Source organism: Botryllus schlosseri, chromosome 13 (assembly GCF_051294905.1).
Source record: "Botryllus schlosseri isolate E-star chromosome 13, Bs_hap1, whole genome shotgun sequence".
NCBI classification, from domain to species: Eukaryota; Metazoa; Chordata; class Ascidiacea; order Stolidobranchia; family Styelidae; genus Botryllus; species Botryllus schlosseri.
Window position 1 is genome coordinate 8,881,836 of NC_137248.1, and position 23,401 is coordinate 8,905,236.

The 23,401-nt window shown below is 39.1% G+C and overlaps 1 protein-coding gene across 1 annotated transcript in view; it reads left to right on the plus strand.

The window, feature by feature from the left end:
• The first annotated feature begins 125 nt into the window (after nucleotides 1-125).
• The window catches only part of LOC145454016 (reelin-like), a 29,276-nt gene continuing 6,000 nt past the window's right edge, over nucleotides 126-23,401 (plus strand). Inside the window, exons 1-54 of the mRNA XM_080331989.1 lie at nucleotides 126-921; nucleotides 988-1,098; nucleotides 2,956-3,097; nucleotides 3,159-3,259; nucleotides 3,355-3,421; nucleotides 3,475-3,626; nucleotides 3,683-3,767; nucleotides 4,033-4,258; nucleotides 4,330-4,469; nucleotides 4,527-4,785; nucleotides 5,221-5,426; nucleotides 5,488-5,616; nucleotides 5,673-5,858; nucleotides 5,922-6,033; nucleotides 6,092-6,210; nucleotides 6,279-6,440; nucleotides 6,495-6,734; nucleotides 6,793-6,982; nucleotides 7,044-7,156; nucleotides 7,210-7,344; nucleotides 7,404-7,593; nucleotides 7,797-7,911; nucleotides 7,969-8,129; nucleotides 8,192-8,329; nucleotides 8,825-8,974; nucleotides 9,426-9,706; nucleotides 9,773-9,954; nucleotides 10,696-10,897; nucleotides 10,959-11,088; nucleotides 11,265-11,379; nucleotides 11,597-11,803; nucleotides 11,863-12,027; nucleotides 12,095-12,194; nucleotides 12,400-12,555; nucleotides 12,614-12,708; nucleotides 12,769-12,930; nucleotides 12,995-13,177; nucleotides 13,237-13,499; nucleotides 14,534-14,757; nucleotides 16,040-16,281; nucleotides 16,342-16,513; nucleotides 16,815-16,876; nucleotides 16,938-17,047; nucleotides 17,303-17,463; nucleotides 18,051-18,289; nucleotides 18,713-18,877; nucleotides 18,940-19,084; nucleotides 19,348-19,534; nucleotides 20,027-20,226; nucleotides 21,399-21,536; nucleotides 21,650-21,708; nucleotides 21,771-21,934; nucleotides 21,999-22,213; nucleotides 22,269-22,494. Of these exons, the coding sequence (XP_080188115.1) occupies nucleotides 705-921; nucleotides 988-1,098; nucleotides 2,956-3,097; nucleotides 3,159-3,259; nucleotides 3,355-3,421; nucleotides 3,475-3,626; nucleotides 3,683-3,767; nucleotides 4,033-4,258; nucleotides 4,330-4,469; nucleotides 4,527-4,785; nucleotides 5,221-5,426; nucleotides 5,488-5,616; nucleotides 5,673-5,858; nucleotides 5,922-6,033; nucleotides 6,092-6,210; nucleotides 6,279-6,440; nucleotides 6,495-6,734; nucleotides 6,793-6,982; nucleotides 7,044-7,156; nucleotides 7,210-7,344; nucleotides 7,404-7,593; nucleotides 7,797-7,911; nucleotides 7,969-8,129; nucleotides 8,192-8,329; nucleotides 8,825-8,974; nucleotides 9,426-9,706; nucleotides 9,773-9,954; nucleotides 10,696-10,897; nucleotides 10,959-11,088; nucleotides 11,265-11,379; nucleotides 11,597-11,803; nucleotides 11,863-12,027; nucleotides 12,095-12,194; nucleotides 12,400-12,555; nucleotides 12,614-12,708; nucleotides 12,769-12,930; nucleotides 12,995-13,177; nucleotides 13,237-13,499; nucleotides 14,534-14,757; nucleotides 16,040-16,281; nucleotides 16,342-16,513; nucleotides 16,815-16,876; nucleotides 16,938-17,047; nucleotides 17,303-17,463; nucleotides 18,051-18,289; nucleotides 18,713-18,877; nucleotides 18,940-19,084; nucleotides 19,348-19,534; nucleotides 20,027-20,226; nucleotides 21,399-21,536; nucleotides 21,650-21,708; nucleotides 21,771-21,934; nucleotides 21,999-22,213; nucleotides 22,269-22,494 (8,796 nt within the window). The 5' untranslated portion in view covers nucleotides 126-704. The remainder of the gene's footprint in view (nucleotides 922-987; nucleotides 1,099-2,955; nucleotides 3,098-3,158; nucleotides 3,260-3,354; nucleotides 3,422-3,474; nucleotides 3,627-3,682; nucleotides 3,768-4,032; nucleotides 4,259-4,329; nucleotides 4,470-4,526; nucleotides 4,786-5,220; nucleotides 5,427-5,487; nucleotides 5,617-5,672; nucleotides 5,859-5,921; nucleotides 6,034-6,091; nucleotides 6,211-6,278; nucleotides 6,441-6,494; nucleotides 6,735-6,792; nucleotides 6,983-7,043; nucleotides 7,157-7,209; nucleotides 7,345-7,403; nucleotides 7,594-7,796; nucleotides 7,912-7,968; nucleotides 8,130-8,191; nucleotides 8,330-8,824; nucleotides 8,975-9,425; nucleotides 9,707-9,772; nucleotides 9,955-10,695; nucleotides 10,898-10,958; nucleotides 11,089-11,264; nucleotides 11,380-11,596; nucleotides 11,804-11,862; nucleotides 12,028-12,094; nucleotides 12,195-12,399; nucleotides 12,556-12,613; nucleotides 12,709-12,768; nucleotides 12,931-12,994; nucleotides 13,178-13,236; nucleotides 13,500-14,533; nucleotides 14,758-16,039; nucleotides 16,282-16,341; nucleotides 16,514-16,814; nucleotides 16,877-16,937; nucleotides 17,048-17,302; nucleotides 17,464-18,050; nucleotides 18,290-18,712; nucleotides 18,878-18,939; nucleotides 19,085-19,347; nucleotides 19,535-20,026; nucleotides 20,227-21,398; nucleotides 21,537-21,649; nucleotides 21,709-21,770; nucleotides 21,935-21,998; nucleotides 22,214-22,268; nucleotides 22,495-23,401) is intronic.

Sequence of the window (23,401 nt, forward strand, 5' to 3'; positions counted from 1 at the left end):
GGTAGACATTCTGGTAGGTACCTGCAGCCTAACACCACGTAAGCGTCGTGACGTTAGCGAACGCCAATCATTCGCGGATGAACTAGTTTCGTCCGTCATCGTCTCTTGTTCACCTGCGCAAATGTCGGTGTCGCATTGAAGTTTTGATCTGCTAAATGCGTTGCGTCCGAGGGGTTGCGAAAACAAATCGTTCGTCAAGTATTATTTCCCGTGCTGCAGTTGCATAAGCTTAGCCTTCGAACAATTGCGATTTAGCATGCTGTAATAGAGAACCCCATATTTTCGGCGCCATCCTAAATGCAATCAGGTCGATCATATCCGATGAATGCTGCTGATAATGACGACATGCGGACATGCACGTGCAGTTTACGTAGAGATTTCTCGGGAATTATATTTTTCGATGTAAATAATTGCCTCGTGTGTTGGGGATTGGGTGTCTTAAATTAATCTTCTCACTGTTTCCATGGTATTCGTAGTATTTTCGCAGCGGTGTGCTTACGTGAACACTTCTAAGATGGCTTTACACAAGAGAGAGAATGATGAATACTTCAGGCACGAGCTGAAATTATATCCCAGGCTTGGGTTCAGAAAGATTTTTGATGAATTGGTAGTAGCCTAGCGAATTAAGAAAAGTAACTTATTTTCCTATCTCCAGTTCAGCTGCTGTCTGCTACTTCGTAGTAACCCTTTCGGTATCATAGAAGATGAAGCCCGAATTAGTTTCGGGCTTTTACATTTTCGCGTTTGAGGTCATGGTACAAGTATTTTATCGGCCTTGTCTCGCGAGTTTGCCTCCGTTTTTTTATGCTTGTAAATATCAAGGCAGTCTGGCGACTGGTTTGCAAGAAACGGATGATGTTACGCTCACTGTTTCGATTGGAGGAAATCCCGAGTTTTATGTCGCACAGCAAGTTTATGAAGGTAGTATTATCTGCAATGTTTTAATATAGTGAGCTTCCCGCACCACATCTTGATCATACATTTCAGTAACGATCACCAGTAATCAGGCGTTCAATGGTATTCTCGTCACTGGACTGTATTCGTCAAAGAATGTACAGCACAAGGTTCATCCTCTCGCATTCGGCATGTCCAACCCTGGTGGGTATCATGTTGTCGTTTAAAATGTCGGTTGTCGAGTCTCAGTAGTGTGGTCCTCATGTTTCGTGATCTCGGGAATCCTGTTAAGAAGAAGAATATACGCTATTGACCCGCACCTCTTCTGTAACAGATATTTTACTACTAATTTTTATCATTTGTGTGTAGGCTACGGTTTTCCCGGCGGGGGTCAATTGCAAAGCATTGAAGAGCGAAATATATTACGAGGAAGTTCAAGTTCTGTACCAAGAATGTATTAATTCAAGTCTGTATTATGTGTAGGCCTATTGTCCTCAATGGAATTCGGAAGCACAGATAAGCTCGATTACGCGTAGGAACTTTCATTGACACAGGCCTGAAGTAGGCCTATTATACGCGATTGCCGATAGTTGGAGGATTACGCCATTATAGTTATCACAAATACGTATGTATTGATTTGGTTCCATTGCTTGGTCTTGTTATAATACGCACGAAGATGTACTGCGACTTTATTTGCGATTGCTAATTCTAAATCGTCGCAATCTAACCTCGACGACGACGAATGCTGTAAAAGTTGAACACAGTTCGCAGTTTGATCGCTATTCAACTCTTATCGAGGATTTGAATTTTTCCTGTAATTGATGCAGCCGGTAGACAACCAAGTACTATGAAAATCTCGGAAGAGGAAATATAAATATTATTGAACATATAAATCGCGATCCTAATGTCATATCGATCCTACTGTGACGTCACATAATTCGTAATCATGCATTTCGCAGCATCCACAATCCACATTATTGGACTTTAGTCCTGTGGCCGTGGGTATTGTAAAATGCCCACGGCCAGTGTTTATCACAAATGTTATCCAATACCTGAGGTGGTCAGTAACGAACTACTTCTACTTGTACTACTTGCTCAAGACGCTGTGTGACTACTCCCACTTAGACTTACCAGTTTGACACTTTGGATGTTGTAAAGAAGAAAGTAGTTTCAGGATATGTTTGCATCCGTTTTATGAATGAAAGAATCAGAAATTGTGCGAAATAACCCCAGCATCACCGTAACGAAATATATTTTCAGAAATTGCTCCCATTTGCAGTGTCAACTGTCAATTAATCATTTTGCATTAGTTGCAAATACGCTTCCTACAATCTCAAAATTAGTCACCTCCAATTTACTGCAAATAGCAGACGTGGTCAGTAAAGAAGTACTTATAATTTTCAAAGTACTGAAGTAGATTTTGCATACTTGACCTAATTCACAAGTGGTTATGAATATAGACTACTTCTACTTCACAGTTCTTCTGTTTATTGGGAAAACTAGGTCTATAATACTTTTGTACTCATTGAAATCGCTACTTAGTACTTGAACGGGAATAGAAATATGTGTTGTTACTTCTTCAGTACCAACGAAGATTACTTCGACCACATCTGGTCAATAGAATGCGATACTTCAAGCTAATCTACTTGTAAAACTACTTCATCAGACCTTCCCTTTCTACTTCCACTTGGGGTAGCTTTGACAGGTCTCAGAAATCTCTACTTCTACTTGTAATTGGGCAGAAATCACTGTGTTACTTCTACATGATTACCAACACCGACTACTGTTGAAACTCAATTGTTATTTGGAATTGTATCCTTAGCCATATTCCTCTGGGGGTATAATAACATCAATTGTGTCAATGAATCTCATTTCCTTCACCTTGTGGATGATGGATATTGTTATTTGGTAACCATGTTAATGACCACCAATTGCAAAAATTTGGGCCAATTTAAGTTCATGTTATTACTTAGGTAACATTGCCACGCTTGGTTAGGTATATTTCATTTTGAATACTCCACCGAACTCAGATATCTTTACAGTGTACGATCTATTTTTCAGGAATCACACAAGATGAATTGACCACTTCAGATTATGTTTGCGGCATGTTGTATTCTGACATCGCGCCTCAGGCAGTACCTTCTACACAAATTACGTTCGAATGGACCGCTCCTGCAGCCAAAACCGGATGCATCCGTTTCCTGTAAGGCCGACGCCACAGAAGAACTAAGAACGATTGTCTTAGTCCTCCATTCTAATTTTAGCCTCACAGGATCCGCCGGGATGCAAATTATTTTTCAAGACGTCATGGCATTTCAGATCTGCGAAGAGGGTCAGATTGCAGATCAATTGAGGCCTGACCTAGGTAATGTGAAATGCAAGAACTCAGTATGTCTATCCTGCTTCCTAATTTTTTTGCTGTGAACCGTTTTACCTCATATTCTTATTTTAAAACTCCAGCTGATGTTCACACAAATGGTATGATTTTGCGGGATGACTTTGATTCAGAGGAAACGGTTGAAATTTGGTATGAAACTATAAAATTATCGTCTAACTGCTTCTAACAATGGTATTTTCTAGGTCATCAAGCTCTGTTGGCGTTTCATTTTTTAATGATTGTGGAGAAATAAGCCATGGTAACTCGGCAGTGTTTTGTGGAAACTCATCTAAAAGGGAATTGATTAGCCTCGATTTGAATCTGACTGCATCAACAGTGCTCCAGTTTACCACAGGTAACACAACTGAAAAGATAAAAATAGTTTGTTGACTTCAGTGTAATTTTTGGCAGGTGCAGGAACTTGCAGTTCTCAGAATCTAACAATGGGAGTGTCTTATGAGCTAAATGGCACATGGGTCATCATGAAATGGATAACGTACGCATGAATTGCTTCAATTTTTAAATGATAAAACAGTCTGTGATCCGTTTATATCATACGACCTGTGAAGTATCTAGCAGCAAAGAAATAGTATTCTCAATTAAAATTTTCATCAAATTGTCCTGGCAAATATTTTCAATTTTGATTGACATATGTAAATTTGAGAGGTTTCATATCATCGTAAATTGGATTTGTTATTAGTGGATCATATGTAATAGTGAATTCATTTAGGTAACTCATATTAAGTATGGTGTAATTACAGTGTCAATCAGCATAGAGATGTTCACCTTGTTCACATCCCTCAAGAAGCCAAACTGGTGAATACATCATTAAAGTTTTTTCAAAATATGAGTGATGGAGAAAATGGGTGCTTTGGATTGGACAATGTTCTTATGGTGGAAAACAAAAAAAATCCTACTTATCTGTACGAAAACTTGGATCCGATAGACGAAGGCAAATGGCTCTTCATGCCAGGTGCTAATATAAAGGTATTTATTGTGCCTTGATTTGTCTCTGCATTTTGTAATGAAAATTAATTTTGACGAATCTACCCTTTCAGCCTGATTGCATGTCTCAAGAAAATGCTATGGTTTTTAGCTCTTCCTTGAACGATTCGGGAGCAAATTTTGCTGTGACCCGTGACTTGGATTTATCAGAAGGTTCTGTTTCAAACCGTCATTCACCTGAGCTTAAAGCAAAGTAATATTCCATGACCATAAAATCTATGCCGATTGTTTATATCCGTTTTACACATAGGAATGGTGAAACTGCAAATGCGGCTTGTGGCCACACACATGCCAATGAAAGTATTTATGTCTTCAATGGTAATGGCAAAAGGAAGCTTTGCACTGAATTAACCGGAATTACTGAAAATGTAGTGGCTCTCAAATTTCATCTGAGTATGGGATCGGGCGACTGTCTTTACTCAAGAAATTCAGCCGCTAAAATAAAGTTGACTGGACAAATCGGTTCTAATAAGAAGACTTTGTCTACATTTCATCCTGAAGGATTCAAGGTAAAATTAGACTATCAACTATTAAGTTTGTTTATTAGTATACACTGAAAGTTATTGAAATTATAATAGCATCATCATTTGTAGTTGAAACCTTGTTTGTAGTGTTCCGGTCTTACTCAACTACGAATAGAAACATTCATTTTCACTGCCCCAGTTCTAAAGTTACTTTAGAATTGTCACAATAAGTATAGCATTACTACCCAGAATATTGAAGTGTTGGAATAGCTCAAGTAACAAGGAGTGACTTGACTTGGTTTTGACGTACAAGAAATATGAAGTTACTTCTGAGTGTCAGTATCAGTGTCAAATTTGATGGTCCTTACGAATATCTTTTCATACTCATAAATAGGCATTTTGTACGTTTATTCGAAGTTTTATTATCCAGATGCAGAACGGTCTGTGCCTAGCTGAGTAATATTAGCAAACTGTTCACAGAAAGTAAAGCACGTGATAATTCCACTTCCACACATTTTGCGACGGAACGGCGCTTCGCTATGCTTGGAGCAAACAGGGAATCACCAGGAAAACACTAATGTCTGGGCGGTAGACTCGTTTCAACTGGTCGAAAGACCTAGTCAACTGGAATATTACATGCAGTTCACGCTCAACACGCTTTGCTCTTCCGCATTCACAGAGACGGAGTAAAATTTTCATTCTGCTTCAAATGGATTAGATATACTTACATCGCAAAATCACTTGCAGGGTGAAAGTTCAATTTTCGAATGATTACGGACGAAGATGGCATTTGCTACAGAGGGAATGCCTTCCGGAAACTTGCCAAGGTCGGCACTGGACACACCATTCTAAATTCCATTCTCTTTACCAGCAAGGGTATTATTACTGTGTTCTCGAAATTATGCTATTTCCAAATGTATATCAAATTTTAGATGGTCACGTGTCAATTTACCGTTGCCAATATCCGCACTTTCCGAGCATGTAAGATTCAGATGGATACAGGAAGGAGAACCTGACATTGATTCCGTGTGGGCGATAGACAATATATACATCGGTTCCAACACACTATGTCCAAATATGTGTAATGGACATGGTGCATGTGCCAGCACAGGCTGCAAGTTAGTGACAATGTCACAAATATATAGATTTGGATATGGATTGTGTATCATTTTTTTCCTCAGATGTGATTCAGGATGGCAAGGAGATTCATGCGCGATATCGCTACAAAATCTCCCAGCATCGCTTTCGATTGATTTTAAATCTTCAGAAAACCTTGAATATGCATTTGAGGAGGTGATATTTTCTTCAAATATCTGTTTTTTCGTTTGATATCATTCAGACCTATTTCCAGCTATATGGCGGACATGTAGGGTATGAATGTGGCGTCATTGGAAATGACAAAGCATTAGTTTTTAACGGAGAAGGCCGCCGGTATATGATCACAGTACCCCACAATGGATCCCAGATAAGGTATATGAATACGCTAATTCTGTCAATTAATTTCAAATTTAGCACGAAAAAATCCTATATTTTTGCAGATACGTACAATTTTCGATACTGATGGGCAGACATTCATTGACTGGAAGCTGCAGGCCACCTAATAAAGCAGGCGACGGGGTGCTGGTACAGTACACCCTCAACAACGGCATGACTTGGCATCTTCTTAGTTTAATCCCTTTCAATTCTGAAAGACGAGTAACGTAAGTTCACTCTGTGGTGACACAATGCAGTACTGATAAGTGAATTTCATTCAGGATATTTTCAATACCAATCCCTTCTGCCGCATCTCATCCCGGATTGCAAATACGATGGCTTCAGCCAAATGACCACCTTAAAGGGGAGTCAGTGTGGGCGGTAGATGATATCTTACTGTCTAATGAATTATACAAGTCAATCTACAGCACTCCAGATGATTATCAAAAAATTTACACTGCGTCCGTCAGCTTTCACACAGGGATGTTGACGAACTATTGCAACCGCAGTAATGTTCTTCTGTAAGTAGTTTGCAGTTGAAAGTGTCAGACAAAAATTTGCTTGGAATGTTCATTTTAGATTTTCCTCTGATCGATTCCGTCAAACGTTGAGGTACGCTGAAACTCAGACCATGGAGACTGCAGAGGGTGTCGTTTTGGAAGCCGATGTAAACTTACAATGTGGTGATGATGGGGAGTATGATCCATACCATGAAGTACGCCTCGAATATTCAAAAGATGATGGAGCTACTTGGCATTTAGTACAGAATGTAGGGTTCCTGTTGTGTGTTATATTTTAAAAGCTCTGTATCATGTACTATATACCTTCAGGAGAAGCTGCCAGGGTCTATTGATGAAGGCAACTTCCATGCTGCTTCAATTTACCATGTCAGTGAATTTAAAGGGTGGATGACTACAGTTGTTCCATTACCAAAGGCCACTTGGTATGCTTTACATTTATTACAACCTTACACTCTAGTTGCAATGATTATTTTAGGTCTTCAAATCTGAGATTACGAGTGGTCCATAACAGACAATCGACTGGAGTGTGGGCACTAGATAATGTATACATGGGACCAGCTTGTGATATGCACTGCCGGGGAAGAGGGAGATGTAGAAATGGACAATGCCTGTGAGATTAGAAAACAGATGAGAGTACAATGTATTGGTGTGTAACGATGATAACTTTAGGTGTAATGACGATTCGTTTGGATCCTCTTGTATGTCTCGAACCCCACTGCCTACTGGGATTAGTGCAAAGTCTGAAGAGATTCCTGCACTTGAATCAAAGGGATGGAATATTGTTGGTGCATCATCGCAGCTTTCTGACCAAGCAACTTGCGGGGTTATGCCGGCTCGAAAATTTCTCAATTTTCATAAGGTATTTGTTAACTGGCTGTCAAATTTCTTGTGAATGTTGCCGATTAATGATAATCAAAGGTGGAGACTTAGCGATGTTACAATCTGCTAATTATTCAAATTTTTGTTTATTCCTTTTCATTGTCTTTTTGCCAATACCTTCATTAAAATTCTGTTGACGTACCTTGTAGTACTTTATATTCGAAATTGTGCTTACAATTTTAGCCTGGTGTAAGAAAGTTCGAAACTCCTGACTTGGATACACGGTATGGAGGAGCGATTCAATTTTACATTCAACTGAATGGAAATTCGTGTGAGGCCCCTGTTGAAAGATCGAGCGGTAATGTTAATGATGAATTCAAATTTATTTACCTTTCATGATTGCTAATTTTTCTAGGAATCTTGCTACAATACTCTAACAACGGAGGAGTCACTTGGATTCTTTTGAACGAGTTGTATTACCTCGATTATACCACTCCGAGTTACATTCATAGAGATCTACCACTGGAAGCATGCACTATTCAAACAAGGTTTCAATGGTGGCAGCCCAGGAATAGGGTAATTTTGCAGGATTGGATATGATGAATATGATGAATGTGTAGTTACACCTGTTATTTCAGGGGAGTGGAATTGATGCATGGTCGATAGCTGATGTTATTGTGGGAGACGCAGTAGCAGCCACAGTAGAACAATCTGTTGGGGGAACACTTAAAAAAGGTGGACAGAGACGGGATGCTGATGAATATCCACCGACCACAGTACGTTACATAGCTCTCATGCACTGCAGTCTAATGTATATAATTAATTAGCTTCTAGATGCAGGGACCAATAACAGATGTCTGTAGCTGGGCTAAGGTTTTGCCTAAGTCCTGTTGGGATTTCAGTAGTCAAAAGCATCTGAATAGTGATGCTGAGAGCTATTGCAAGAAAATCTTTAACTCTATTTCCATATATCCCTGAGCAATAGATTCAACAGAATTGATGACCGGACCATATGTCATTAATAAATGTAGATCTTACTGTGCTAATATAGTTGATTCGAAAAGTATCTTATGTGGTGGTGGGTACAAAAATATTGTTTGTGACAAAATCATACAACATCTTCTTTGGTAGCCCAATTCTTTTCTCAACTCATGCAAAGTCATTTTTGTTGAATCATCGTAAGATATTGCCAATAACTCTCGTTAAATTCTCAAAAACAATGTATCTCAACTGTAGAATTTTACATCACATTGACATTTTGTGATGTCCAGGTGAAATTCATGGTGCTTTCGAATTCTGGTAATCCAGTGGAATTTTGCGAGCCGCGCTTCAACTCTATTGTATTCAACGCAGTCGGTGGAGATAGATTCACGATCACAGATGATTTTTCACTCTTGCCTGGGGACGCAATTGAATTTGAGGTAAAATCATAGTTTACTCAAGTTACCTCAAATATTTGCTGCTCTAGATGTTTATGTAGGCCTGCATATATGTATAACACACTAGCAGTAAATAGTATATAAATGTAATATTCTGAATTCCGCGTTTCTTGACAATAATCTGCAAGTAGTGTTAGTTTCAGAAGCTTTGTGTCTTTATATTTCTAAATATAAATGTATAAAATGGATTTTGTTATAATAAAGAGGACATAAATGATACCTCTTCTCTGATATGACTTATTTCTATTGTAAGCTAAGATGGATGTTTGATCAATGTTGACATCTTCTTATCCTTTTCATAGTTCCTCCTGCATTCTTTTGTTTAGGTTTGATTAGTGATCAAATGAATACAGGATTCCAAACATACCTGTCTCTGCATTACAATCAAGATAAATGCTTGCATAAATAAGTGAAAACATTAAATATTTTGCAGATTAATATCGGATGCTCCCCCGATTTTTCATGGGAGAGTCCGGTCCGACTGGAATACAGCCACAACGAAGGTTATTCTTGGGACCTGGTACAATTAGCATGCTATCCTGAAGGAAGACCTATTTGGCACTTTTCCAAGATCAGAAGTCCAAGCGATCCCATGTCGGCGTATGACTGCACCGGTGCAGCTTGTGAATTGAAGGAACCCAGTGTATACTACAAAGGTTTATACTCGACGTGGAAAAGAATCATAATTCCAGTAACGGACAGAGTGGCATCAAAGTATATTTTCACATAATTTCTCAATTCGAGCCACGCTTTAATCATGTCGCCCATCCTTGCCTGTAGACGGGTTAGATTCAGATGGTGGCAGTATGTGCCTTTCAATTCGACATCTGCACCCGCAACTTGGGCGATTCGATCGGTGCGCATCGGAAAGAGCTGTCCGTCACACTGCAGTGGACATGGTATTTGCGTAGAAGGTCTTGACGATGAAGCTGTATGTCAATGTAACAGTGGATATGGTGGTGGTGAGCAAAGTACAAAACTTTGTATATTCTTGCATAGCAGGCAATATCATTTTGAAAATGCTATTGCTAATGCTTGAACTTTACACAGTTGTGTCACCAGATTCTTTGGAAGTCGTTTCTCGATTTATTTGGTAAAAGAGTCTGCAGCTACTATGTCACATTTATATTGTTACTTGTCCGGCTTCGACAATCATTTGATATATCCAACATCGACACTTGAGAATAAAATATTTCCGATCCCGAGCTCAAATGCTTTTGATGCCTGAGACTGGTAGATAGGATCAAATGAGTTTGATTCGCCCTATATTTCGTCTCGGATATTGGAACTATGAAAATGTCCATTATATGCATTTGAAATCCGTATGGTGATCATCTACTATCACAATGCGTGCTACAAAGATAGCTTGATTCATTTATAATGAGAACAAATCGTGTTGAAACTATTTCAGTGATTTGTCCTGAATCAGACATTACGTTGACCTATTACTATCCTACAAGTAAGCTGTCGTGTTTCTCAATCTATTTCTTTCCCGTACCTCCCTTTTCCATCTCAGATTGTTGCAACAATTTGTGTATCTCATGGTAGGCTAAATGGTTGAGGTTATCTGTGGGACAAAAAATGTTGGCAGCACAATTGAAGTCAATTATGTCACTGCTTAGTGCTTACCACCATTCTTTCGCAATATCAACTGCTTCATCTGTTTCAAATTTGCCGAATGAAATGATATTTGTCATTCTCAGAATCTTGCAATATCAATTTGGAACCGATTGCCGGCTTTTGGGAACATTTCTCGGAAGCGCCGAATCCTCTGTGGTGGAAAACAGTTGCCGGGGTTGTAAATGGTCGCGGCTGTGGGAATGCTCACGACAACAGCTCTTTATTCTTTGGCGGCGATGGATGGAGGATACTTGAAACAGTCAGTCTCAACACACGTTCAATTCGGTACGGGTTACTGTCTGATATGAATTTTGAAAAATTATTTTACTTAGCACTTGTTATATAGAATGATACAGTTCTATTTGCAAATGGGCGGCAAGTCATCGGAAGATACCTGCTTGGTTCCTGACGATAGAGACGAATCAATACTATTGCAATATTCCAATGACAATGGGATATCATGGAACTTGGTGAAGGTACGTGCTATTGAATATAATATTGTAAACCTGTCCAAATGTACATAGACTGATAGACTCTATCAAGTTTTTGTGATTCCTTCCTATCTTTTCATTGCATGGAGCTCTTGTTGTGTATTATAATAAATGGTGACTGTGATGCCAGCCGAGAGATTTTAATTGTCCGATTCTTTCAGGAACTGACATTTGACGCGTACAAAGACGGAGGTGTCCGTGTTATTGTTAATATTCCTTTCCTTGCGAAAACAGAGTCTACAAGCTTTAGATGGTGGCAACCACTACAAGAATCAGGTATACTGTATTCTAAGCCTGGACCGTTAGAATCGTCTTGGAATAATCAAGATGACCATTAGTTACTATCGATATTTTAACACATCTCTTTGTGATTTTCTGTAGTTTGAATTGTCACTGACACAACTATTAGTGGTCGATTACCATTTTGTTATGTTTAACCTTTACCCAGACCCCATAATCCGCTAATTTCATGACACTCTAAAACTTATTTCAGATCAGCCAAGATCTCAATGGTCGATTGACGATGTGTTTATTGGAGGACCTGACATCTTACGAGATGGATTTGCAGATAATTTTGACAGTCAGGTTTTGTCGGAAAACTATTGGTACAGTGTGCACTGGGCAAGCATCGGTCAGTTTAAGAAAGAAAATCAAAGTTCTGATCCACACAGACACGCGTTGGTGGTCACGTCTGCCGAAGGTAGCAAAAAATTCCACTGAAAAATCAAGATTTATCAACAAACTGCTGTTTCTCATCAGGCGTAGCCGAAACTTGGGATTTTAAACTGGGCTCAGGCAGTTTCATACAATTCGATCTGATTTTGGGTTGCGGTAGAAAAAATCCGGAGGGGAGCTTTTTAAAGGTCGAGTACTCTGACGACCTTGGCTTAACATGGCAACCTGTTATACCAGAATGCCCGCCAGGTATTTCCATCCACTGGTAATGTCGTTTCCCCAGCACCTGCAACTTATATATATTGTTATTTTCAAGCTTCTTCCGGATGTGATCATGATTATGGCTCATATTTTTATGCTGCAATACACCAAGACTGGACACGTCGCACTATCGCACTGCCTCCAAAATTTTCAAAGTATGGTATATCTAACAATATCCATGCAATTTCAGAGGGTGTATGTATATTCAAATCGTATAATGGTACTAAATGTATGTACTAAACAATTTAAAGAATATTGTCAAATGTGACCTCCTTATTTGGTCATCTTTCTAGCTCTATCTTTGCAAAGATATGCAACATATTCTTCAAAGAACTGAGAAGCATACAATTATATCAATAGTTTGCCGCACGTCCGATTCCGATGGACTCTTCACGACTGCATTAACGGCACCGAAGCTTGGGCTATTGATAATGTCTACATTGGGAATGGATGCCCATGGATGTGTAATGGCTATGGAAGATGTTGGCCAGATGAGGATGGTGTGGATTCATGCTGGTAAGAAATATTGCTCGAAAGTTATTGTAGCTTTTATTAAACATTGAATTCCATTAAGGTGTGATAAAGACTTCGATAACACACTGGATTGCCACAGGGCTGTAAAACTGTCTTCAGAAATGGAAGTAACATTCGATCAGCCATGGCATGGAGGTACAAAAATGAAATCTATATTACCCAAGTGAACGCCTATGTGTTTCTACTTTTTCTTAGAAAATTTTGCGATGGTAATTGGGGGAGAAAGTGTTCTCTTTAATGGAAATCTGGTAAATGGAGATAATTTAGAGATGAGGCTAGCAGGAATGCGTATTCTCCAAACTGTTGCTTTGAATACCCTGGACATGAAATATTTGCAATTTTACCTCTCTGTTCAAGGTAACGTTCACTCATATTTCATAGCTCTCATAAGTCTAGTGAATTTATTCTATTTTGTGAAAAGGTGAAACTGAATCAGCGTTGGTAATACAAGCTACTAGAAACGGAGGAATTACATGGTCCACATTGCGTCTTGTGTATTTATCTGATCTTTACGACTCCAAGACATTGATTCACGTCGAATTATCCCAGTATGCTAGATATGAAACTGTGTCATTTCGGCTGTGGCAGACACAACTAAAAACCAGTAAGTTCGTTTTAATAAGCATAATTACGTGATTAAATGAGTTGATGTCTGGTTTACAGCAACTCCTAATTTTCAAGAAGACAGTGATGTGTGGAGCGTTGACAATATGTTAATCGGCGGTAAATGGTCTAGTTGCAATGAATATCTTCTAGAGGATAATTTCACATCGGTTTCTTCAACATGGTTGCATAATGACCACGTGTCGAGAAATTACTTCTGTGAATCTTCGGGCACCTCCGTTATTGTGACTCCGACGCTTGGCGAGCATTCGGTCACCACGAAAGACCTTTGTGTCTCTGAAAATTATGTCATTCAATTCAAGGTGAGTGTCAAAATCCTTGCCAGCTCAAATGTAATGTTGGAATTTGCCTGCCACAATAATCGATTCACTTCAAATGAACGTAAACCTATTAGCGTTTGATAGATACATTGATGCATTAGTTGCATTTTACATTATACACTGATATTTAGATCTTGAAAATATTGGTATTGACTACCTATCTAGCAGAGGTAGTCAAAGTAGTCAAGAAAGCTACTCAAGTAGAAGTAGAAGTAACGACGAAAAAATCTACTCAAGTATGAGTAGAAGTACTTCTTCCATAAGCCACTTAAAACTACTTGAAGTAGAAGTCGAATTGACTGACTTTGGATCTGCTCAAGTAAGTAAGTAGTTTTGAAAAGTCTTAATTCGTTCGCATGGATTGTCATCATCATTTACTCAATAATCAGATATTTTATAACAAGAATATATTTTCAGATGGCATTTCTGGTCATGTCCAATTTGCATCATCCATATCGTTTGTAATCATGCAAATTGTGTACTCTATTATCTACTTCAGTTATGCCAGTTCAAAAAAAAGTTAAAGATACAAAATTTTAATGTTGATCAAAATTCTTTTCATACAGCCTAATTTATTAGATTTCAAGCTTTTCGACTGACCATAACCAGGACTCCGGAAGTAAACGACACTAATCTCAATTCAAAATACAGAATTATGGTCACGCAATGATGAATAATGAATAGTGAAAGATTTGTTAATGGTATAAGACTGCGATAATGACATCCGATTTTCCCAAATATCACAAGGAAATAAGACATGACTATTGAATGTAATATCCTCATTATAATCATTGACAAGTTCTCTCCTAGAGGTCGCATGTTTAGTTAGGTAATATAGAAAACAGTGGATTCAAAGGAAAACTATTACCCAATATAAATTTCTTTCTGTCTTCCATGTCGGAGTATCAAACGTTATAATATGAAGAGAAATTGATTCATTCAGAAACATACAATATAAAATGTAACGCTAAAATCTGCATCCATAATAGCATCCTTTATTTTTGCCTATTTTAAAGATTGCTGTAGGATGTGGTGAGGACGGGTCTGATCAATACCCTGTTAGACTAGAATACTCGAGTGACCACGGAATATCTTGGCAACTGATAAACGAGGATTGCCTCGGACACGACCCTATTCCTAGGGGCTGTACCGTCGAGCTGCATTCCTCGTCAGTCTATTATCCTGGTACGACACAAGGTTGGAGACGGGTTGTAATTCCGCTGAGAAATATTGCATGCGGGTAAGTTCGACCTTTGATGTTATGTAGAAAAGATTTACAATTAGACTTCATAAAAGTGATGAATTGATTTAATGCCCACCGAATTTAAAAAATTGATGTGAAATATAGTTATACTCATCATTTCTTAGGCGGTTACCATATCCATGTATGTTATGGTAGTTTTGATAATGCACATATTCATTTCAGATAGCAGTGTTTCAATAATGACCCTTTCTGTGTAATTTATACACCTATACACAGGGTTGCCATACCGTCCTTATTTCTAAGATTTGTCCTTATTTTGAAGGGCCACGTCTTAGAAAACTCAACTGTCCTTATTTCTAAGAAAAGTCCTTATTTTCGACTTGCGTCCTTATTTTGTCTTATTTTCAAAAACTACAGAACTTCGATCATTTCCATATGGTATCTGTGTTGCATAACATTCTAAAATTATGCTTTTGCGTCGAGATTTTATGACATCATGACCGAAAGGAACTCCCGTGGCGTACGCACCACTTGATTTGACTTGGAAGTGGTGCAATAGCTTAGCTAGGGCAGTGAGTGGTGTAGCAGTTTCGGCTGTACTAACCTATCGCAGCAGACGTCATTTTCGCAGTAAACAGCAGTACCAGGTTTCTGCTGTTTAGTCTAAAGCAGAATAAGCTGTAGGTAAGGCAGCATTTATTGCGTACTGAAAAAAGGTAAAGCTATAGATCATTGATAAATTTATCTAAATTATATTGTACATATAGTGTTAGCTACTAATAAGGCTAAATCTGGTAGTTGAAATGAGCAGGCGTAAAAACGTTTTTCGTGACGATTATGAGAGAGAAATTTAAAGTATCAAACGACGCTTGAAGGGCTAGTGCTTCGCACATTGCAATATCTGCAATTGCGACATTATCCTGGAGCTGGATACCATAGGAAATACCGGCATTTCAAGTCATATTGATACCCCAAAACACAAGAAGTGTGTCATAATTAATTCGAGCCAGTCGATGAATAATTTTTTCACAAGTCCATCAGCAACGTGACCAACGTTTTTATTTTTGAGGGGGGGGGCTGACGAAGTGCTGTTTCGGCCCTGAGTAAAGGTAAACCTAGACCTGAGCTGTCGCGAGGTCCATGAAGCACTTTAGAGTGACAAGGAGTTGCTGGAGCAGGTTGTTTCTGGAATGTGATATGCCACGGCTCGTATAAATACGACGTATAAGTCCAAAAACGTTTTTAATGCTAATCTCATTTTTCGACAGTCCTTATTTTTGGTTCCATGTCGATGGCAACCCTGCCTATACATTTACAGGAATGTCAGATTTCGCTGGAACCAAGGCTACTTCAACGATGTAACGGAACTCTCAAAATCTGTGCGATGGGCGTTGGATGATGTATACATCGGCCCAAGTTGCGAACAAGCATGCAATGGCCATGGAATATGCGCCAACGCCGGAGAAACTTGTGTTTGCGATTCAGGCTATACGGGACCTACTTGCTGTGATATTGCGAGTCCCAACCCAACCTTTTTGCTTGAGAGTTTTGAAAACGATGGTAACAACTGACTTATCGGTGCAATGTATCAAAATGCTATCATATAAAATTCTCGCGTAGATGGACAGGGTATTGAAAGAGCTATGAATCAGTTCTCAATATTGGCTGGTGGAAATTTGTATAAGGATACATTTTCTTGTGGCAACAATACGGGCTTTCAATGCGTGTACAAAGCGGATGGTCCCGGTGAGAGAATATTGGCAACGAGGGATTTGGATTTAAGAAATGCAGAGTAGGTTGCTTACGTGTTCAAGAATAGTAATAGTGATCAACCCCTCTATCTCTAGCTGATAACGGTATCTGAAATTAAAAATATAACAATTAATGCTCTGTATAGGAATATGAATGATGTTACAGCATAAACTAAGAGAAATGTATCATTGATGCAGTTGATTTGATTTTCTCAGTGATGACACGCATGCCTCACTCAAAACCCCAATATTGTACCAATTAATGGACCATTTTAGAAAAGCCTTGAAATAATATTTACAGTTATTTGTTACTTTACTGATTCAAGCATTTCAATTTTTCAGGTCACTACAGTTTTATGTAACGTTCAAAGATGTGGAATGGAGTCCTATTGACACTTTATCAGGTGAGATGACTTTTATTTCCCTTTAGTGCCTTGTGACCTAGTTAACTTTATCAATCTTCAGATACTGCTTCTCATATGGTTGATCACCTCCACGTACAGTACTCGACGGATGGCGGAATTGTTTGGAAACTTCTGGAATCATTGCAGATTATTGAAAATATTGACCACGAGGTATAACATTTACAATACGCCATCTGTGGCAACTAATGTCTGGTACATATCTGTCAAGTGGTGTCTGTGAAGATGTGGTAAAATCACAAGTGTGTCAAGCACAGTATTACATTTGTGATCACATCAAAGCTACAAAATTGAGCTGTTTGCTGTCTTCTTGGTGTTCACGGTGGTATCATTCAATCCTAGTTCAAGAATACTTGACTCCAAATCAAATTTTATCCCATCCCTAATCCTTACTTCCAATTATTCCAGATGCAATACATAGCTTTGGAGCTTCCAGAAGAAGCCCGTGCAAACGCCACAAGAATCCGATGGTGGCATCCCAAAATTCATGCCGCCAGATCTCATTGGTTTTCAATAGACCAAATATTTGTGGGTGGCCCGTCTGCTGCTATTGATGATTCGTTTGAAGAGTAAGTCCAACCTATTAATTTTTTTAATGTGGGCAGTTAATCATTATCTGCAGATCATAATCTTTTAAAAATAAATTCCATGCAGTCGTGAAGGGTGACGTAATACCTATTGAGTTATTTTAGTCTCCAGCAACACAGTCACATATACATTTTTCACAATGATTCTTGCTAGCTCGAGTGTGGAGGCATTTCTTTTCAAACCCCAAAAATACTGTTATGGTATAAGTTGAAACTGAGTGATCTGATAAGCACACAAGAATATGATCATAAGACTGTACCGTACTCTATTACTTGTACAATGCACAATGCAAGATAGATATTTTCCTGGCATTACCATGCAACAACATTCAAAATTACAATATCCACAGCCGTAACTAAGACAAAATGACTAAATGTTTTTCAAAGAGATGCAATTACGGATGATTTTGGTGAAATTGGCCTCACTTTTAACAGTAATGCAAATCCATCCATAAACTAGTCTGGTCTCTACTTTACAAAATTCTCTACTATAAGTGGAACCAACGTACTTGATATTCCAAGTTTGTTTCTGACCACTCCTGCCATTTCACATATCTACACTATTCTAGTGTCGACTACTCCACCTGGGTAGATCTGTCGGGGTCACAAATACAGCCCAACGCTGGGTCAGATTGCTGCAACGATACTAAAGGCTTCTGCGAATTCCTGGAGGTTGGCGGGGGCAGCTATGATCAGCGACATTGCGATCAAAACTACGCGGCAACGAACGGACTACGAGTCACGCGAGGCAGTTACATCAGTTTTGATTTAAAAATGAATTGCAAACAGAAAGAAGATAATTGCGAAGGTATGTAAGCAAAATGCAATGAGAAAATTAATCACATGATGTATCTTAACTAGAAAACAACCAATATTAGGGTTTTGAATTGATGCCGCTATCGCCAATATAACATCTTTTTGCTATACGTCCATATTTACTACCGAGTTCAAAATGTGACATATTTCAACTGCAACTTATACTGAGGAGCAGTAATCTGCATCTCATACAAACGTTATACATTTACAAGATAACTCCAGTTCAGTAAGAAACTACTTCTTCTAATTCAATAGGCGTAATTTTAGTTCAGCATTTTCAATAAAAGCAAAGTCTTATGGACCTCATATATCAACCCAACATTACTGAAGATCCTCTCATTGAACAGGCTGACACTATTTACCGGAGTTGGCCAATGTCAATGTTTCAGGCTCTTATATTCACCTTGTTTCAAAGGTATTGAACTGCAATATTCGACTGACATGGGGAAGTCGTGGAATGCAGTGGTGCCTCCCTGTTATCCAGGCACATCGTCATGTACCCAGTTATATCCTGGTAGCATTTTCTTTTCCGATGTGTATTCTTCCACCGGAAATAGCAGGATAGTAGTTCCTTTACCAAGTAATTGCTTTGTGTTATATTCACACTCAACGCTGCGGCTAATGAATCGCCATTCGTAACAGGTCACACGTGGTCTCCATCTACCAGATTCCGTTGGTTGCAAGCAAGCGAGCACCCAGAGGCCTGGTTTTTAGACCATGTCTATATTGGCAATGAGTGTCCGGGAGCTTGTTACGGCCGTGGCAAATGCCGTCAAAGAACTTGCGTGTATGTGTGCTTTTTTGTTCAGCAGAGGTGGTCAAAGTAATGATCAATGGTACTCAAGTAGAAGTAGCAGTAAAGTCGTAAATCTCTATGTACAATTAGAAGTAGCGATTTTCAAGTTATTATTGTAGGCCTGTTTTGTCTAAAAGCTGAATACTAGGAAGTAGATTAGTCTGATATCAAAACAACTTGTGTTAGTAGACAAGACCTAGTACTTCGTTCTGAGGTTCATTTGCCTACTCGGTGTTATGCGGAGATATTTACAGGTGCGACCAAGGTTGGAGTGGCACACGATGTGAGAATATGGTTAGCAAACTGCCGGAGGAAATCAAGGAAGTGTTTGCGAACGATACTTGGGGCAGGATGTCCCAGAAATTTGCGAAGATCATCGGCGGAGAAATCGACGATGTTTGCGGTCGTGTGGGATTCGGGCATTCCTTGAGATTTTCGAAGGTGCGTATACATAAAGGCTATGAAAAGAATGATTCAAGTACTCAAACCCGAGTCAAGTCTCAATTTTAATGCTTAATATGGAGTAGTAAGACTCGGTTCTTTCGACTACCGAAACAGTGCAATGTGCTTCCATTTTGACGAAGAACTAGTTATCGGAGAGAATTACCGTTTTGACACTATCTTCTCACCATCAAAACCTTGAAGTTTTGCTTGTCTTTATCATAGCATCCAAAACATATAGCATAAGTGTACGCATGTTAGCGAAGAGGTGACATTTTTGAGTAGTGAAGAATCCAGTGCATTATCACATAGTTATGGTTTACAAATAAGAAAATAAATTGCTCAGTGTAGCTGGCAATATTTTCTTTACTACCATATGAAAGGTTCATGTTGGAACTTTGTGATTTGCTCCAATATTCGGAATCGATGCGCTATTGAATTTATGCTTGTATTTTTCGAATAATTTCTCTGAATTTCGCTCTCTTTTACCAGTCTTGCAGTAGACTTCTGGAAACGGTACCGATGGACACCTCCAGAGCCGATTTCGTTCAATTTTCGTTCCGTTTCGGGTGTGCCGGCAGTCCACCGTCTCAAAGAAACGAGGGCGTTTTACTGGATTTCACTACTAACGGAGGCGCAGTGTGGCATAATCTCGGGGAGATGTACTTCAATGAACATGCAACCAAGCCAAGGTACGAGCATCATCTTATCTTGGATATGTTGGTTACAGGACTGCAGAGCCCCACAGGTTTTTTGCGACTACACTCCCAACCAATATTCCCTCTAATTTTTCACGAGTCTGTGCAACCTACCAACTCTCTACACGGTCCCTTGGACAAGAGTGCGTAACATAGGGTTACCATGGCTGGACCCACGACTTCCGGTAATGTGTGGTGTTGACTAAAAAACGGTCATCACTTTGGCTCGACTCACGAATTACCCACTTTTTTTACGATAATATCTGGTGTTAACTAGAAAAAAGGTCATCACTTGTACTCGACTCCCGATTTCCCCGAATTTTACGAAACTCCGACATTCGCTGCATCGGACTCGAGTTTTTTATCGCATTTTAATACATTTTCTATGAAAAGAGATGCTGATAATTTTTTTTCGGACCACAGGTGGATTTTTTTTGTCCGCGGCAGAGATTTTTCTAGGTAACATTGCTCCCAACTCACCTCAAACATTCGCTACTGAAAAGCTGCATCATCATATTTAATTCAGGGAATCATTAATATACAGGAACCGACTCATGACAAGCATCCTCATAGAAATCTCTGTGAAATAGAGATGGTGCCAACAAATGCCTACATAGAACTAGTCGGTTGGGAACAATTTGCTTCACCTGCAAGAGGTCTTTTCCGAGGAGAAGTCTTTGCCCTGTTTGCTTTCTGCAATATCCAAATGTACCAAAGTATTTAAAAAAAAAGCATTTGAACACAAGTCTGCCAAGAGATGATGTGAGATGTCTGGGGTGCAAAGCCCCTCCAGTAGTCATAAAGATTGATATGGAGCTTGCTCATTGATATTTTTGAGATGCTGTCGATAGTGTATTCTGGCTATCGAATGAGTGGTGGCCGTACTCAGTACCATTCGTCACATTCCGGCTGTACATAGCAAAATCTTCGAACACACTTGGAATAAAGGTATCAAGTCCTTCATGAATAATAACTAATGTGTAGATTACTAAATAAAGAAGAATGGAATGATTGTTAATAAAAATACTGTTCAGAATAATAATTTGTCATGGACTCAATAAAAATCTCCTCATTGATGTTGACCAATGCCTATTTATTATTTCGTGAAGCACCTCATTAGTGTGTATTTTCTGTCGAAAACTAGACAGTCCAATTTTCTTTTCCAGCTTTATCAACATTGCCTTGCCAAGTAATGCGAAAACAGTTGGAACGCAGTTCCGTTGGTGGCAGCCAGAGCATTCGAGGGTGAAGGGTGAACAAGATTGGGCCATTGATGACTTGCATATCGGAGGCAGAAGAGAAGAGTAAGTCCTTGAGTGTTTAGGCAAAAGTTCTTTGTTCCAAGCGAAAAATTAACATGGATGTGTGAAACACCATTGACGCAATGGCGTGTCATTTGTGCTCTTGTGAATTTCAGTGCGATACTAAGTGACGACTTCAACGTGAAATCTAACGTTGGTCCAAGCGGATTACTATGTGAGTTATGCATTCTTTATTTTTGTTCTACTGATATAGAAATTTGAGAATTTTTTCAACAGTGGACCGAGGTCATAATCATATGTGGCAGTTCTATGACAATACGGAGCAAGGAAGTTTTTGCGGCCGTGATGATGTCATACTGGCAGGAAAAACTCCTGGAATCGACACGTCAATTGTCACCAAAGATTTTGTACCTATCGTTGGATTTATGATACAATATACAGTAAGAGATGAAACTTCAATTTTTTTGAAATACAGATTTTATTATTATGGGCATTATGTTATAGATAGTTGTTCTCTGCGAGAATGTTGAGAAAAATCACCAGCCCGTGCATTTGCAATACTCGTCGGACTTTGGTGACACTTGGCATTACCTGGTCGACCAATGTACAACATCCGATCATGAATGTTTGGATAAGGAATTATCTCAACCGTCCGCCCATTTTATCAGTTCTAATTGGCGCCGAAAAACTATATGGATTCCGGAATCTCTTCATAACAAGTATGTAAATTTTGATGTTCTTTCTGATATTATGGTGATGATCTTTTGTGTTCAGACCTGTGAGATTCAGATTCCATCAGATTTCGTCTGACGTGGTTTGGGCTCTGGATAGAGTTTTCGTAGGTCCGGCTTGCCCGGACGCCTGTTCGGGCCATGGGGACTGCGTTGGGATTGTGCGTGATGATTTATTCAACCCGGGGAAATCAACGAAGACTCAAAATTGTCTGTGTGATTTTGGGTATGCTCAACCAAACTGCTATCTCGATACGGAAGGAAACAAGGTAGTGTACTAAAGCATGTGTTGATAGGGTAAATGACATTTAAAATAAAATATAAGTGCGTAAGATATTTATACATCTTCATATCCCCAGTTATTCAAGCACCATTCATAAATTAAAAATTTTTGAATGCGTACTAGAACGTTGTAGACCAGTGGTCGGGAACCTGTGGCTCGCGAGCCATATATGGCTCTTTTGGGTATAAGATATGGCTCTTTGACATATTTTCAATTTTGTACTCAATTTTATCGATATTGCAGCAACTTGTTAGTAAATATTCTTAACGGCTAGAATAATTATACTCGTGGCACCATAAACATGTATTTGAGAGGTCAAGACATTGGCGTATCCAGGGTTAAGGGGTTGGACCCCTTTACAAAATCCTCAAATTTAAGTTGTTGTAGCGACAACGAAACGACTAATATCCCTCGCGAATTCGATGTACCTAGCATCGCGCGTTGCGTAATCTTAGATGGCACCGCACGTTGGTTGATCAAAGAGAATAGCATGACGTGGGGACGCCTATATGACGATCTAGTTTTCAAATGCACATTGTCTTTCTGATCTACGCCGAGAAATGAACTGCCTTGGAAGTGACATTCCAATTACAAATCCAAATCACAAACAACGCTTTGCCCCCCGCGTTCGTCATTGATAAGTAGCTTTCTAGTACTGCCGTTAGGCGTGTAGTGCAACGTTTATGTTACCGCCGAATTGAGAAGTCGATCAATATTCAGATTTTTGGAATCAGTGCTACAGTTAGATTAGATTAATATCAATTATTATAAATTCTCAGCTATTTACGATGAATTGTGCTACCACAGGATGATTAGTAGCCTACCAGTTTTTACAGAGAAAATATGGCGCCCACGATTAATCCTATGTAGGGAGTTGGAATTTGTACTAACAT